Here is a 16,174-nt window from a genome sequence, read left to right on the forward strand (position 1 = left end):
GAATATTTTATTAAATTAACCAGAATATATTTAAGGCATAAGACGTTTTCATGGGAATTATTCAGATATTTTCTAATAAAGACAAATTTTATTCCAAAAACAATATATATATTATATAATGAAAAAAAAACAATTCCTTGTTTGAAATAATAGATATAGTAGATCTAGATGGTCAAGCAAGCCCCATTATTCTACCTATAAGCGAATGATAAGCACCCTTCTCTCTTCCCCTTTTGGCGAAGACCTTAGAAACTAAGGGCAAAGGCACAAAAAAATATTATTATATTAAATCAATGAATAAACTATTTTCACAAAAGTTTTCAGCCAAGGAGATGCAAGTAGAAATATTTCTTTGACTGTTTAAAATACCAATTAGATAAAAAGTAATAATAAAGTTTATGTGTATAAAAGTTTTACTAAACAGTGCCCAAGGAATAGGTCATTGATTTACAAATAGATTGGCAACAATGAAATTATATCTAATGCTTTAGATAAACAAGAAATTTAAAATCAAATAAAATGGTTAAGATGCGCAAATTCAATTGACGAATTAGCATTACACAATTGAATTGGTAAAGGGTAAAACATAAGAGTGCATAAGGGAGGTGTAGGGAATGTTTACACACCCCATAAAATGAGATATTAGGAAGAACAGCCTCCCCCACACCCAGGGGCGTCCAAGCTTTTTATTTTGGGGGGGGTAAAATTTTTTTAAGGGGGGGGTAATTCGGTTTTGGGGGGGTAAAATGGCGCGCGAAGCTCGCCGCAAATTTTTTTTACCCCCCCCCAAAATTTTTACCCCGGGGGTAAAATTTGCTTGGGGGGGGGTAATTACCCCCCCCTGAAATATGTTTGCAGGGGTAAAATTTGTTTACCCCCCCCAAAATTTACCCCCGGGGTAAAATTTTTGGGGGGGGTAATTTAAATTTTATCAAAAATTTAGTATTAAAAATGCGCGCGAAACGCGCAAAAAATTTTTTTGTTAGAGATTTTCTATTTTTGGGGGGTATTTACCCCCCCAAAATTGTTTGGGGGGGGGGGAATACCCCCTTCTAAATAGTTAGGGGTAAATTTTAGATGGGGGGGGTAAAATGAAAAAATTTTTGGGGGTGCCTACGGCACCCCCAAATTCGTTTGGGGGGGGGTAATCGCCCCATTACCCCCCCCCTTGGACGCCTATGCCCCCACCCCTTTTAAAACCCTGTAAACGCCAGTGTAAAAAAAATATAAGTGGAATGAAAATTATGTAAGGGTCTCTGGTTAGGCAAATATAGTATATCTAATATTAGAGGAAATAGTTAATCTACCAATTACCTATCCGTATAGCCCTGTAGGGCATGTAGGGCATGTGTGTGTGTGTTTGTGTAGGGCATGTGTATGAAATAAAAACCTGCTTGTCTACCAACTTTGCTGAGACAAAAAATTATGATTTTATGTATTACAGCTATTCTCAATGTTTAGCTAAAGATCAAAGAAGGATATTTCAGTTTCCTGTATTTAGAAGTGCTATTAAAAAAATCTGGTAAACGTATTTATTGAACTGCTATGCTTTTGAAAGTAATACCAGCAATGGAGTAGGGATAGGGCAATGAAAAATACAATTATGTCTTTGGATCTAAAAGCTATTAAGGGGAAAGAAGATATTAATTAAGAAGCCGCATCATTTATCCCTTCTTTCCTGCATTATCTGCAAGGCTTTTCTACAAACAACGCGCATTATTTAAATGAAATTGTTTAAGTAATAAATATTATTTGAATTTTGTTATTGATTGGATCTTGGTTGCATTACTTTCATCCATAGGTAAAATTAAAATTGGTGAGGTTAGATTTCTCATTGGTTTATTTACAGTTTTGTATGTGATGTAAAGTTTTAATCTAGTGTTGGTGGTGGTGAGGAATTATAATCTGTAATTAAGAATATCTAATACATCTTAATGATGGGAATTAGGCTCTCTCTCTCTTTACTATTATTATTTTAAATCCAAAGCTTTTGTACAATATATTTAATGTACTGGATGTTTTTCTTTGTATTTGTATGCAATGGTCAAGTGAAGATTTATAACTGTTTTGGAAACCTCGCCCTACCCAAGAAAATTCCGACCATTAAAAAAAATATTTCACTTTTTAAAAACTAAAGGGTGAGCAAAAAAAATGCGTACCTTTTTAAAATTCAAATTGCACGGCTTGTGTTAATGGTAAAAAAATGTTATGCATATCGTTAGAACCGCTATGAACTCTATTTTTTGGAAATATAAGAACGATTCCTCTGCTACGTATAGTTAGGGAGCTACGTGTTAAAATGTCCCAACTGATGTAAAACTAAAAATTAGAGAAGATATTTTGCAAAAAGAAAAGCCTACATTTTTTAATTTCAAATTGCGCAGCTTGTGTTAATAGTAGAAAAATGTTACGCATACCGTTAGAACCGCTATGAACTGTATTTTTTTTGGAAATATTTGAACGGTTCCTGTGCTACGCATAGTTTAGGAGCCAGATGGTAAAATGTTCCAAAATTTACTCGCAAGTCAAGTTTTAAGTCAGTTGGGACATTTTAACACGTAGCTCCTAAACTATGCGTAGCACAGAAATCGTAGTTATATTTCCTAAAAATAGACTTCATAGCGGTTCTAACGATATGCATAACATTTTTCTACTATTAACACAAGCCAAGCAATTTCAATTTTAAAAAGGTAAGCATTTTGTTTTGCTCACCCTTTAATATGGAAAGTGGATGGGTAACTTCCCCCGCCCCCCCTACTATCAAGTGTCTATAGGCCTCTAGGGGCGTAAACGATAGTGGAAATTATTGTTGTTTTCCATAATTTTCTTGTGCGAAACACTGCCTTTGCTGGCTTAGATTATTTGGGGAAAAGGGGCTGTCAAATTATCAACTCATTGATTAAGTTAAAAAAATACATAAAACAAAGTATATAAATCTTTGAAATCACAATTATTACCAAGGAGAATTGAGAAAGAATGACAAAGCCTAATTTATCCTACATAGTATATAGGGATTAGGAATAATGAACACATAGAAAAACTATTTTACGCTATCTTTACGATAGTTTTTTTTTCATATTGATAACATTTGTACGTTAAGATAAAAACCGTTTCAATAGCGTCAACAATATTTTAACAGGCTACAATTTGGGGTCATCTCAAAAAACGCCTATTTCAGAAAACGCCTGTCTTATATTCTTAAAAATCTTAGATGACGTCTATTCTTTGGTTGCAATATCCATTGCCCCTGTACAACACAGCATACTCATTGTTTGAATAGGTGGCGTTTTTTATTGCTTAGCTGATTTAGTATAATTAGAATAATTCTCTATTCTTTTAAGTTTTTTAGTCCGTTAATTCATCTAATTAGCTTAAAACAATGAAGATTTAGAAAGAATTTCACAGAAAAAATCTCACAAATTTTTTGCTTTTTTTAAATAAATTCAAAAATTTTTGGGGTGCCTACAGCAACCCCAAATTCATTTAGGGGGAGGGGATAATCACCCCTTTACCCCCATTTGAACGTCCCTGTTACCTTTCCTTAGTTTGAAATAAATTGAAAATAAGAGGGAAGGGGGGAGGCGGGGCAGGTAGTTTTTATGTTTATTTGTTATTTACTTTAGTTCAGGTTAGGGTAGGTTATACTGGGTACCAGATATCCCCGTAGGCTAACAACAGTCCAAAAAAACACGCAAGAAATGGTAAAGCTACTCTTCAACTAATTACTCATTAGTGCATGAAAGATGAATTTTCCTGATATTAAGAGTTGTATCTGTAAGCTCTTGAAGTTTGAGTTGTGAGACAAGTCTTCCAACACTTGGTTCATCTGATTCTAACACACCTGAAATTTTATAAACAAAATTAGCAATAAGCAAACAACATCCATAAAAGCGAAGCTCAACCCATTAAAAGTGTGACATTGATGAACATTAACAATTATAGACACCGCTTGAAGTAAAACAATATTTAGAGTTCTGAAAAAATCGATAAAAATCTAACATAAAATTGATTGATTATTAACAAGGACAAACTTACATCTTAATATTTGGTGACGATCGAGGTACAAAACATGTCAAAATTGGATTTTTTATATCTTTAATACAATGTAGAATGATGTCTGTCTGTCCGTCCGTCTGTCTGTCTGTCTATCTGTCCGTCTGTCCGTCCCTTAAGATCTTGGTAACCACTAAACCGATCGGATTCTACTCTTCAGGGAATATACCTACTGGTCCTGTGGTGGTTTTAGGTTTTTTTGAGGGGTGGGACACCTCAAACCTCCCCAAAAATGAAAAAAATCCCCCCTCAATTTTTTTTTAATTATTTAAAATTTGTGGGGGCATCTCCAGAGGTAATTATTTTTTTTCTTCTTTAATTACATCTTGGGGCAAAGCCCCTAGAGGCTAGGGGCGAAGCCGCTAGTAATATTATAGAGCTGCTATGTTTTTAAATTGAACTTATTGTTATGAGATTCATTGTGCAAAGTTTATTTTTGCCCAATTTAAGGTCAGGGTTATCATTTCAGACCCTAGAACAAAATCGCTATTAATAAACAAATCAATCAAAAAAATATTTTACAAATATTTCTAATAAAATAAAACATTTCAGACGTAAAATATTGTGATAAATCTATCTAATTTTTATAATTGAACAAATGTGTATTAAATTTCTTATATAAGGAAACAGGAATGAAGGGATATACAATTGTTTAAACAGAAGGTTTAAAGGCGAAGCTAAATAAACTAAACAGTCAAACAATTATACCTAATCTTTACAAGATCGTCTTCAGTTTTCAAAAAGGTTCTGAATTTATAGATATTTTATAACGATTTTATATTAGAAATTCCAATTTTGCTAGAACTGTTTAAGGCAAAATAATTTGTTTTTCAGTTACTATATCCCTGATACAAACACACATTTAATAATTGAAGAGAGTACTTTCATGATAAGAGTAAAATCAATTTAGCAGAGTAAGTAAAAACTAAATTATATTTGTGCTCTACAATCACGAAACCTTTTTATTGTCATTTAATTTGATTATTTATTCAAATTATTTAAATCTTAGTGGCTTTGCCCCCTGCGTCTATGAGTTCCAACCAAAAGAGGGGCAAATTCGTCCAACGCTTTCCATGTGTTTTTCAGGTGGCAACAAGGCCCTGAAAAGTTATCATCCTTGTGAAAATATAGAACTATCTGTAATTCTGGTAAAAAGAAATAAAAGTTTATTAGGCACTCAAAAAGATTGAACAAGATTTATTGCGGATTTTTCTTATGTATGCTCTAGCGTTAGTTGGTTAAATAGTTAGATGGATGGATATATGGCTTGTTTTTTTTTCTCATATATGTCCTAGTGTTAGTTAGTTGGTTTAGTAGAAGGGGACAGAAGACCTTTTTTAATAAATTTAAGTTGTTAAGACTTATGACTAATTGTATAAGTTTTTTTTTCATTTTGCCTTGTAATAATTAATCTTGAATTATAATCATAAATAAAAATAAGATCCATCAATACAAATTAAAATTACTACATACATTAAATAAAAACTTACAAGGATGAAAAAAAAATATTTTTAGTCCAATCGAATAAATTGAAAATAAGGGGCGATAGGATTTTTTCCTATGACTAACCCTAGTAGGGCCTTCCTCTTTAATTTTAATATATTTTGAAATTAGGGGGGAAGTGGGTTCGAATAGGCACTAATTTGAAATACAATAAAGCTATACATATACATAAAACGATTCTTTGACGAACAGACATACAAGTCCATATTAAATGATAGCTGCGCTTTTTTAACCAGGAAAACATATATGTCTGATTAGTGTGTGTATAAACTTTAATATTTTTTTTTTTATTAGTTGCAAAGGAGATTTACATTTATATTTTGTCTTTGATTTTTCACCTTATCAAAATATATTTATGTTTTCATGCTAATAATGTTATTAAAAACCATCTGGGAAAAGATAAAGATAGAATAATTTTCTTCAAAAATCCTCCATTCAATTATATGATTACTTGACGGATTCACCCTGTTATTCTAAAAAAAAGTATAAAAATTACATTCTAATTTTTTTACTGCAACTCCATTCTCCGTGTAAGCCAGTGGCCTTGTAATGCGTATAGAACAAAAAAATGTTCATGTTTTCTGTGACAATTGCAAATCTTAATTCAACTCTTCTGGATTTTTTCCCCAGGAATTTTGGGATAGATAAATGGAGTAAATAAACAAAATTCATAACTTAACAATATCAAAAAGTTTAGTTAGATTAACTTACACAGAAGATTTTTAAGCGTAATATTTTATTGTTTTAGGTTATTTTTATTTTTCTATTGCATTTCTACAATTATACAAAGACAATCATCTTAAAATATGTCTGGTGTAGTATAATTATCCTATCTTTCAATCATTATCTGTTATTTGTTTACATTATTATTGCTTCGCTACTAAAAAACATAATAATCCATTTTTCGCATAATTTCACCTATCCGCATATCCCTGCGATTTTCTTTGCAAAAGCTTGAGGTTTAATTTTGCAAGGTGTAATCAAATATAAACAGCATATGGTTTAATTTGGACCTTTTTCAGTTGGAAGGCTGAAAATATTCATATTATTCTAAAATTTAGATGATGAGTCTTGGCCCACACACCATTATGACCAAAATGATAAAATGACAAAAAAAATGGTACCTATCGTTCGTAAGGTATATTTTTGGTAACATATAAACTTAAATGATAATAGATACATCAACAAATTATATATCTTTCTTGAAGCTATTATCTTTTCCATATTTTAGCGGGAAGAAAAAGTTTTTTATTATTGTTTCTGATAATATCTCTTAGGAAGAGAAATATGATCAATCTTTCAACTTTTGTAAAGTTTGGTAACATTCAATTAAAATTTGCCACAATTTTGATTCATTCTGTACAAAAATACAATGATTCCTAGATTTTTATATCCTTGTGACATTTTTAAAAATGAAATTTTATATATCCTACAAACTAAGTTTTGTGCGTGTGTGTCTGTATGTGTGTCATAGCTGTTTTGTCTTGATTGATTAATAGGATTGCGAATTCTGTTTTAAAGAAATACATTTTGTAATTAATGTTATTTAAAATCAACAATTTCCTGAGGCGAAAAAAACAATGCAAAAAATGAAAAATATAAAATCCTATGATTTTTGCTTTTTGCTAATCTTACTGATTGTGTAATCCATGTAATTGTTTGGAAAAATACTTTATTTTACCATTTGAAATTTTTGAAAAGTTGTTTGCAATGCATTTACTGCTTGTTACTAGCGGCTACGCCTCTACAGGCCTCTCGGGGCCCTTAAGGGGGGTGGGGAAGTCGACCAACCTACTTTAAATTGTAGAATTAATAGAAAAATTTATCCTAGTAGGGTGATGTTACCCTCCTCCAAATTAGTTATAATCCTTCCCAGAAGCTACCCTGTAAAGGAGAACCAAATCGGTTTGCGAGATCCTTCGGTACACACTCACACAGACATACACAGATCCTGTTACTTTATTATAAATATGATAAGAATGAGTTTTTGTTGGGGGTTATAAACAGCGACTTGGCGAACACAGTAATAGTGTCTGACTGATTATGACGTAACAAAAAAAAATTAGCCAATGAGAGGCCGTTATTTACCAATGGTAAAATTTATAGTGGCCTCTCATTGGCTAATTTTTTTTGTTACGTCATAATCAGTCAGACACTATTACTGTGTTCCGACTTGGCAAATTATTGGATTTTAAGTATTGTTGCAATACATAATAGTGGTAACTGTTATGAAATATCTTAATTTGGCAAAGTGCAAAAAAATCTACCAGAAAATTGTAAAAGAAAATTCTCATTTTATGTTGGTACAGTGCGTAACTTAATAAAACCTTATGAAAATGTCTGCCATTTAAACAAAATATTGCTTAAAGCTTAAATCAATAAATTACAGTAATGGTTTTATTTGAATACTCTTAAATGAAAAAAATAGAATATTGCATGCCATGTTTCAGAGATTTTAAGGGATAACACAGTGGACGATATATTAATGTACAAAATTCATTATAAATAATTTGGAAGTGCTTTTATCAGATATTAAAAATTACCTTTAATTAAAGAAATAAAATTGTTGAAGTACTCTGAAAGTGCAGTGCTAGTGCTAGTTAGTGTATTTAATTAAAACTTATAACAATTGCAAACAAACACACACAATCACACTATTACATGTATTGAAACATTGACAGAAGAGAATGATGAAAAAAGATACCGAAGGATACCGCTAACCACTGAACCGATATGAACAGTGTAGCTTCTCATAGGTCCTGAGACGGTCATATATATTTTTTGGGTTGGTACTAACACCTTCCCAAGAGAAAGCTTTTTTTTCGTTAAACTAAAATTGAAAGTAGGGGAGGGTCTACTCCATCTCCCATCCCCCCCCCCCCTCCACCTTAAAGGCCTCTAGGGGCTTAGCCACCAGTAGTAAATTAAAGAATAACACATGCCATACAAGGCTAAATGGTAAATATATCTGTTTATTATATTATTAAAAGTTATGAAGCTGATGAACTAAATCAATTTCAATGTTTACAATGTTTAAACATAACAAGCTATAATAATCTCTGTCCTAGTATATAATAAACTCAAAAAAACAATCCAGTACTAACAAAATACACAATTAAGAGACTCTTAAGAGGTTCTAATTAAAGATCTAATGCAGTTCTAAAAAATTAATAGAATAACAGCTCATTATGGGTCTAATTAATGTGAAATTGTACTGTGACCATGAATGATTTTGGCGGGACCTGTCTGTTTGTTTGGTTGGTTGCAGCTGCAAAATATAATACAGTGCATCTAGTTTTTGTTCTTGCTCCCTTATCTGCACTAACTAACAGTTGGTGATACAAAGAAAGAAACTCTAATTATTTATAACTATTTTTGGTAGCTAGACTAATTGAAAATTATCTTTGTCTGTCCGTCATTTAAAAATTATTTAAACGAGTATATGGCAAAAAGACTGTAACTAACACCACACCAAAAACATTTTACATAAATCAGCTGAAGGTTTCAACATCCATCTAAAATTCTAAGTTTTTAATTATATAAATCATTTATTTGATTTCTTAGGACCTGTAATTTTTTAAGACCTCGTTTGGTGTCATGTGTGATGTTAAGAAAGAATGTACAACAGTTTATCAAACTAAACTTTACTTAGGTGTAACATGGCGTTCACCAAATGTATCATAAATTATCCCTGTAGAACAAAATGGGTGTGACTTTCCTTCACCAAATGTACACTTAAATATAGTGTTTAACATTCGAAAAAGGAAATAATAGCAAATTTATCAGATAAATCCAAGGGGAGGGGGATAAAAAGGGTGATTACCCCCTCCCAAGCTTGGAAGTTCTAGTCTCCATGACATAAAGATTCCTCCCCCCCCCCCAAAAAAAAAAAAATATTTTCAATTTTTTAGCTCCCCCCCCCCCAATAAAAAAGCTTGGACGTCCTTGGTTCAGGGTAGAGTTAGTATGTCCTGCAGTATTAATATGCAGTTCTGGTGTTTTGATAATGTGATTTGCACCAACAAAATACTAAATATATATCAAAGAGATACGACATTATGCGGAAGAAATAGCACACCTTTTACTTTTTATTTCCACCTTACACAAACTTAGTTTTTTCTCTTCTATAATTTATTCCTTAGTTTTCAGTACAAAATTATATAATCTAACATATGTCTTGAAAATTATAAAATTTACAAACCTAAAAACATTATATAGAAATGATTAATTAGATAAAAATCAAAGAAAATTACAATTTAATCGACACTTTTAAACAAGTTTAAACCCTTCTGTCCTCTTGTATTTTCATTTTGAAATATTCTTAATCCAAACTTTCTCTGACTGAAATCTTAAAGTATAAGGCAATGGACTAGAAGTTATTGTAACTCTCGCTCCTATCACCTCCACAGTTTTGACAAAAATATCCTCTTGGAAGATCAAAAGATATTGGTGAAAAAGTCTGGACATTGATAGTTTGTATAACCCAATCAACATTTGAATCCAACAGATAACATATTAAATTAATGATTTTAACACAAAGGCAATACTGACAATAATCAAAAGTGCAAAAAATATTCTTCTATCCTTAAAGAATTAACAAAACGTATAAATCTATAATATCCTAAATCTATTTTGATCGGAATTTGTTTATAATTATTGAAATTCCACTTAATATTAGACTAAGAAAACAGAGACTAACCAAAACTTGGATTTTAAATTGACAATTAGACTGACTCGTAATAATCTACTTCCTTTATTACCCCAAAATTAATTTCTCTACAATTAATATACCCCTGTTTCCGTGATAAATGAGTGTGAGGGATAATTTTTGTTTGTGTTGAATTATTGAATAATTAATTAGAAGAGGGGACTCCTCCAGGGATGCTGGAATAGGTCAATTAACAGTAAATTTATATTCCCACCCAAAATATTTTATTTAATATTTAAAACAGAAAATAAAGTTAAAGCTCATTTGCCCGTTGCATATTAGTTATAGTTAAAATCTTGGCCAAAATAGCGTTAAACTAAAGAAACTAAAATCGTAATATTACTGCTGCTATGTCAGACGTGCATATCTTTATTAAATGTGGAGTATATAAACCAATAGTACTATAGAATCTAGAACTTGCTTTTTTTTGTACATCGCCATATGTTGAGTTCTGTATTTGGTAACTGGTGATAATAGTGGGAATAAGGGTTGTACATTTAATATCCATTTAATCTCTGGCAGAATTCTCAGGTTTATAATTTCTACTCAATATTCTTGCCAACTTCAGATATTCAATTGGTGTTCGTTCAAAATAAATTAAAATCATTATTCTAGTAGCAAAGCTACTCTTCGAGTCCATTAGCATTATAAAGTGTTGTAATAAACCACTTAAGATTACAACAAAATACAAAATATAATGTCAAATTATCTGATCTTAAAACCTTTGAAATTAAAATTTTGCAGTTATATAGTACAATAATTTGTTAGTTCTGTGTGGACATTATTATTTTATCTAATTCCTTATTCAAATAAACATTATAACACTAGGCTACCGAAATAAATGGCTCGGTAACAACTGAACAATATTAGGTCTCTAGATAGATGGGAGAAGCTAATAGCTGGGTAACAACTTACTAAATCATATTAGGTTACCAGGTAAATAGGAGAAGTAAATAACTAGATAACAGCTTACTTAATATATTAAGTTAATAAGCAGCTAAATAGGAGCAGAAAATAACCGGGTAACAAGTTAATAAATAATATTAGGTTACCAGATAGCAAGCTGGGTAACAACTTACTAAATCATATTATGTTATTAGGTAGATAGGAGAAAAAAATAGCTGGATGAAAACTTTAGGTTACAAGTCGGTTAAGAGATTTAAAATCCGGGTTACAACTCATACAATTATGAATTAATAAACATTCTACATATATTCGGGTAGCAACTAGCAAAATTATATCATTCTAGCGGCTGGAAAATTGGAAAGAATGCAAATACCTGAATAACTATTTGTAATTATTAGGCAGAGAAAAAGTAACAAACTTAAAAAAAGTGTTGATACTCAGCCATAGACATATAACCGTGGGCACATAATTAGCATAGCTTAAAATTATCTATCAAGGTTTGATAAACTAAAATAATATGCAAATGCATATCATAATAGATTAACGTCATCTAAGAAGTTTATATAATATGTAAACAAGAATTACAATAACCATTACAGAAGAGCTCATCCAAATAAGGATGTTTTATTCTTTACTTAAGATTGCTAGGCTTCATATAAAGATTATGTTCATTAAACAAGGATAACAACATCTATTAGCGGCGAAAATTATGGAGAATATGGACAAAGAGATTCAAAGAGCCCTTGTTAAAATTAAGAATAGATTTAATGGTGGAAAAATTCTCGAAAACTATGTCGCGCATTTTTATATTTTTAATACTTATATTTTGTGTGAAGACTTTTTTATTTTTAAAAGTATTCCGCCATCTATCATGAATAGCAGCCGAAAAAATCACATTTCCCCAATATCATTATGGACGGAAAGACAAACTGAATCATAGAGTAGCTTCGCTGCTAAAAACATAAACCTTACTACAAGTATTTAAGTCATTATTTTGAGGGGGAATATGATAAATATTGTAGAATATGATTAAATATTTTGACAGGTAATCTATTTTGATGCATAATTGATTTACAAATTAATCAAATTTTTATGTATATTTATTAATTTATCAACCAAAATAACTTGAATGTTTTATATATAGCAAATAAAAAATACTTTATACATAATTTATTAGGAAAGCTACTCTATAAGTTTTGTGTCTGTCCTTCTATCTGTAATATTTGTGCGTTTTCTAAATAAGTTCATATGAAGAATCTTGCATTAGGCAGTTTACAGCTGATGTCCTTTTGTCAGAATATTGATGATGTTTTCATTCTTGTTATATGGTAGGTACATGGTCACTATACAAGTAGCCAAGCTCTAAACGTGTAGATGAAGTGTTTATAAAAGCAATTAGTTTTATGCCAAGATTAGAACAATTAAAATTAGATAAACGTCTGGGAAAGAGAAAGATATTTACAGCATGGCTTCTCAGCCACACAGAAAAATAATGTATAGCACCGTATTATATCTAGTTTTCTACGAATATAAAAATGTAAAAGTACAAGATTAAAACCAGTTTTTTAGCCCTGAGATGCCAAAGGCACGGGCTTTAGGGATTTAATAGTATTTTAATATTTTCCTCAAAAGAATCAAAACTAAATTTAGTCCTAATATAATAGTAACAGGATGTCTAACTGAATGTGTGTAGCGAAGGATCTCGATAACTGCTGGAGTACTTTGGTTCTCCTTTATAGGTTCAGGGAATTTAACAACCATTAAAACAAGTATCCATAATAGCAGGCAATATTAAAGCAAATACCATTGAATACATCAAATTGGTCCAAAAAACTGTATATCTATCTCTCTCACTGTATAAATGTCTGCTTGATAATGATACTAAATGCGTTGGGTATAAATCAACAAGTTTTATCTTTCTCATTAAAAAGTATTATAATACAATTATTTTAGCTTCTAGATTTAAACAGTATACTTTCAAATTAACTGGAAAAGAGTAAGAATGATAATTCCTTAAAAAATAAGCAAGAAAACGCCTCGAGGACACGTGGCTTGTTTTTTCCTTTTGACACACATTCGAGTATAGAATCAGAATACGTTACCTGAAAAACAAGAAAAATAATTGATAAAATTTGATTATGGTGGTTATTTAAGGAAATATTTTTACTTTTGGAACGTCTTTAATCAAGGGATATCTTACATTGCTAAAAGATTTCAAACTTTGTTACGTGGTTCAAATAATGTTACAGTACATTCTTAAAAGTGAAGCAACTGTACCTACTCTTAGACAAACCCCAAACTGTCCCAGTTTTGAGCAAGACGATTCCTGTGACGTTATATAAAAAGGGAGGGGGTGAAGAAAATCTCTTCCCCTTTCTCCCATCTCTTTTGAAGAGATTTTCTCCCCCCCTTGCCTTTTTTTTCCCGAAACGTATATGACGTAACTGGAATCGTCTTGCTCAAAACTGGGACAGTTTGGGGTTTGCCTAAGATTGATAATTTGTTTATTTGTCCATTGGTTATATTTATTTTGCTTTTGTGGGTGAGGTTACCCTGATTTGTTGTTTTATATGAATGTTTTATGTATTTTCGAACCTAGCCTCTAGGGGCTCTGCCCTATGAAAGTAGAAATCGAGGAAAGTGGCTTTACATCTTGCGATATAGTTTTTCTAAATAAAAAAAAATTGGATGACGGACGGAAAGACATCATTCTACTTTGTATTATAGATTGTCCGCATTTATTTATGAAGTAACTTTGTATATCAAATTAATGTCCAAAATAAGATGTAATGATAAAATAACTTGTGACAAGCAAAGTTCCATCACTTTAACGTATTGTCTTTTCCTAATACTATTTCATATTCGCAAAACATACAAAATTAGTAAACAAATACAAAGAGGTTTTTAGTTTTAATTATATTTTTCTTAAAATATAAAAAAAATGATACTCTAAGCGATAGTAATGTTACACCATGACATGCCAGAGAATAATATGATAGCTATAATCTCATTTATTTTTGCATGACTCTATCTCGCTCTCTCCCTCTCTCTCTATCTTCTATTTCTTTTTTGCTCCTCTCTATCTTTTAATCCCCTTCTTTTTTAGTAGAAAAGCTATCATATAACTTTCGTCTCAGTATAGATTGACTTGACTGTATCTTTATTGCATTCAATAAAATATGAGTAATGTAAATGAGTAATGTAAAAATAAGTGATTTGATTACAAAAGCTGACAAAAAATTAAGAAGAATATAACATAAATCTTAACAAATTCAGAACAACGTTTAAATGTTTGGAGAAAAAAATATTTTACTCTTATTATCTTTTATTGTTTTTTATTTAAGCTACTTAGAAATTGGTGTGCTACTTATGGACAGAATAATCCTTGTTTTGTGTATATTAAGATAAGAATGATGTAATTGAAAAAAAGCTTTTAGATTAAAGATTAACATGAAAGCTTCGTTGCAAAATAATATTAGCTATATTTTATATAAGCATTTTATTAATGTCTCAACCATGACACTTTGGTTGAGCTTGACTTCCGAATTAGCGGGAAGTTCACGAGATCAGTTGGCGAACATACAAACCCCCAATACCAGGAACCATCAAGTTTCAACAGCAGGTTTGAATATAGATTTATTGATGAAATTATTTCAAAGACCTGAAATTACAATATTAATTAGTTCATAATTCCAGTTATTTATAACCACGTAATCTTATTTGCTTTTTAAAATCATTTTTCTCTACGGTAAAAATCTTTGGAAACTTTGGCTTTAAAGGAAAATTATTTGGTTTAATAAATCATTGTTAAATGCAACAATAAGGCACATAAAAATTACTAAAACATGTATTAATCATAATTAAGTTTCATGCTTAGCTGGCTAAAGCCTTTTTAAAACTACATATAATCGTCCTATACACCATTCTTCCTAATAAAATTAACAAATTCTACCTGAAGTTCTTTTGGTTTCAAATCCCTGGTATACTAGGGTCGTTCACACACTATGAGACCAATGATAGGCCCAATTTTGTTCTCCGAAATCTTCACACTCTCATATCTCATTCAAAAGTGAAAAACGTGGGCGCATATAAACATTCCATGCCGCGTCTATTACTGAAGGAAAGTCATAAAAAGACGACATTTGCGCTTAGTTTTAGGATTAATGATAAGGAATTAATTTCGCACTTGATAAACACAAAGCTTCCTCGAAAAGAGGTTAAGACACACCCCCCGTTTGAAAGTCAAATTAACTTCCTTAACGAGATTCAAGGTTTTTTTTGCGCTGAGCACTAGCAACATTTCTCACTAAACTCAACTCACCATAATCACATGAGAATGGCCACATCCCGAAAACGTGACAATTTTGCTCCTAACTAAATGAAACCCCGTGAAATGCATACACAATATTATACTCCTCACTAGGACTCATAATACCTCACATTTTAGGATAGAAGGATGGGGATTGGTTTGTACCATACAACATTCCATGCACATGACAATCACAAGATCACATACACAATCCTAAAATAGACAATCCTATTAATCATGATGTTGTAAATATAACAACTATACTAAATAATAATCATTTCATAATCAATAGGTAATAATCATTATAAATAAATCAATAAGTACCTACGAAATCAGGTTGAAATGTAAACAATAATGGTAAAATGAAACGAAATAAATCTTAGACAAGAAAATTAAGATTTATAGGTACTTAAAACTAAATTTGTTAAGCATCAAAAAGAGTAGTAAGAAAAAATATTTCAAAATCCTTGGGCAGAAAGTTTTTCAAACTTAATGAATAAGAACTGTACTATCTTAATCAACAATAAACTTTTTAATACTTAAAGAATAGCAAAATAATAATATCTTCATTAGAATTTTCATCGGAATTATGAAAAAAAATACCAATTTTTCTTTGTAAAAAATATGAGACTTTAAATATGAATTTTCAATCATTCCTTGATCTGAATAAAAATGTTTTACTTGATTGAAATTCA

At 30.9% G+C, this 16,174-nt stretch overlaps 1 protein-coding gene across 2 annotated transcripts in view; it reads right to left on the reverse strand.

The window, feature by feature from the left end:
* LOC145313466 (protein O-linked-mannose beta-1,2-N-acetylglucosaminyltransferase 1-like) overlaps positions 1 to 16,174 on the reverse strand; it is a 91,746-nt gene that overhangs the window by 11,698 nt on the left and 63,874 nt on the right. For both annotated transcript variants that reach the window (XM_080152898.1, XM_080152897.1), the window contains exon 3: positions 3,753 to 3,841. In XM_080152898.1, coding sequence (XP_080009024.1) covers positions 3,753 to 3,841 — 89 coding nt within the window. The remainder of the gene's footprint in view (positions 1 to 3,752; positions 3,842 to 16,174) is intronic.

This window comes from Acartia tonsa, chromosome 3 (genome assembly GCF_053477335.1).
Source record: "Acartia tonsa isolate MP-2025a chromosome 3, ASM5347733v1, whole genome shotgun sequence".
NCBI lineage: Eukaryota > Metazoa > Arthropoda > Copepoda > Calanoida > Acartiidae > Acartia > Acartia tonsa.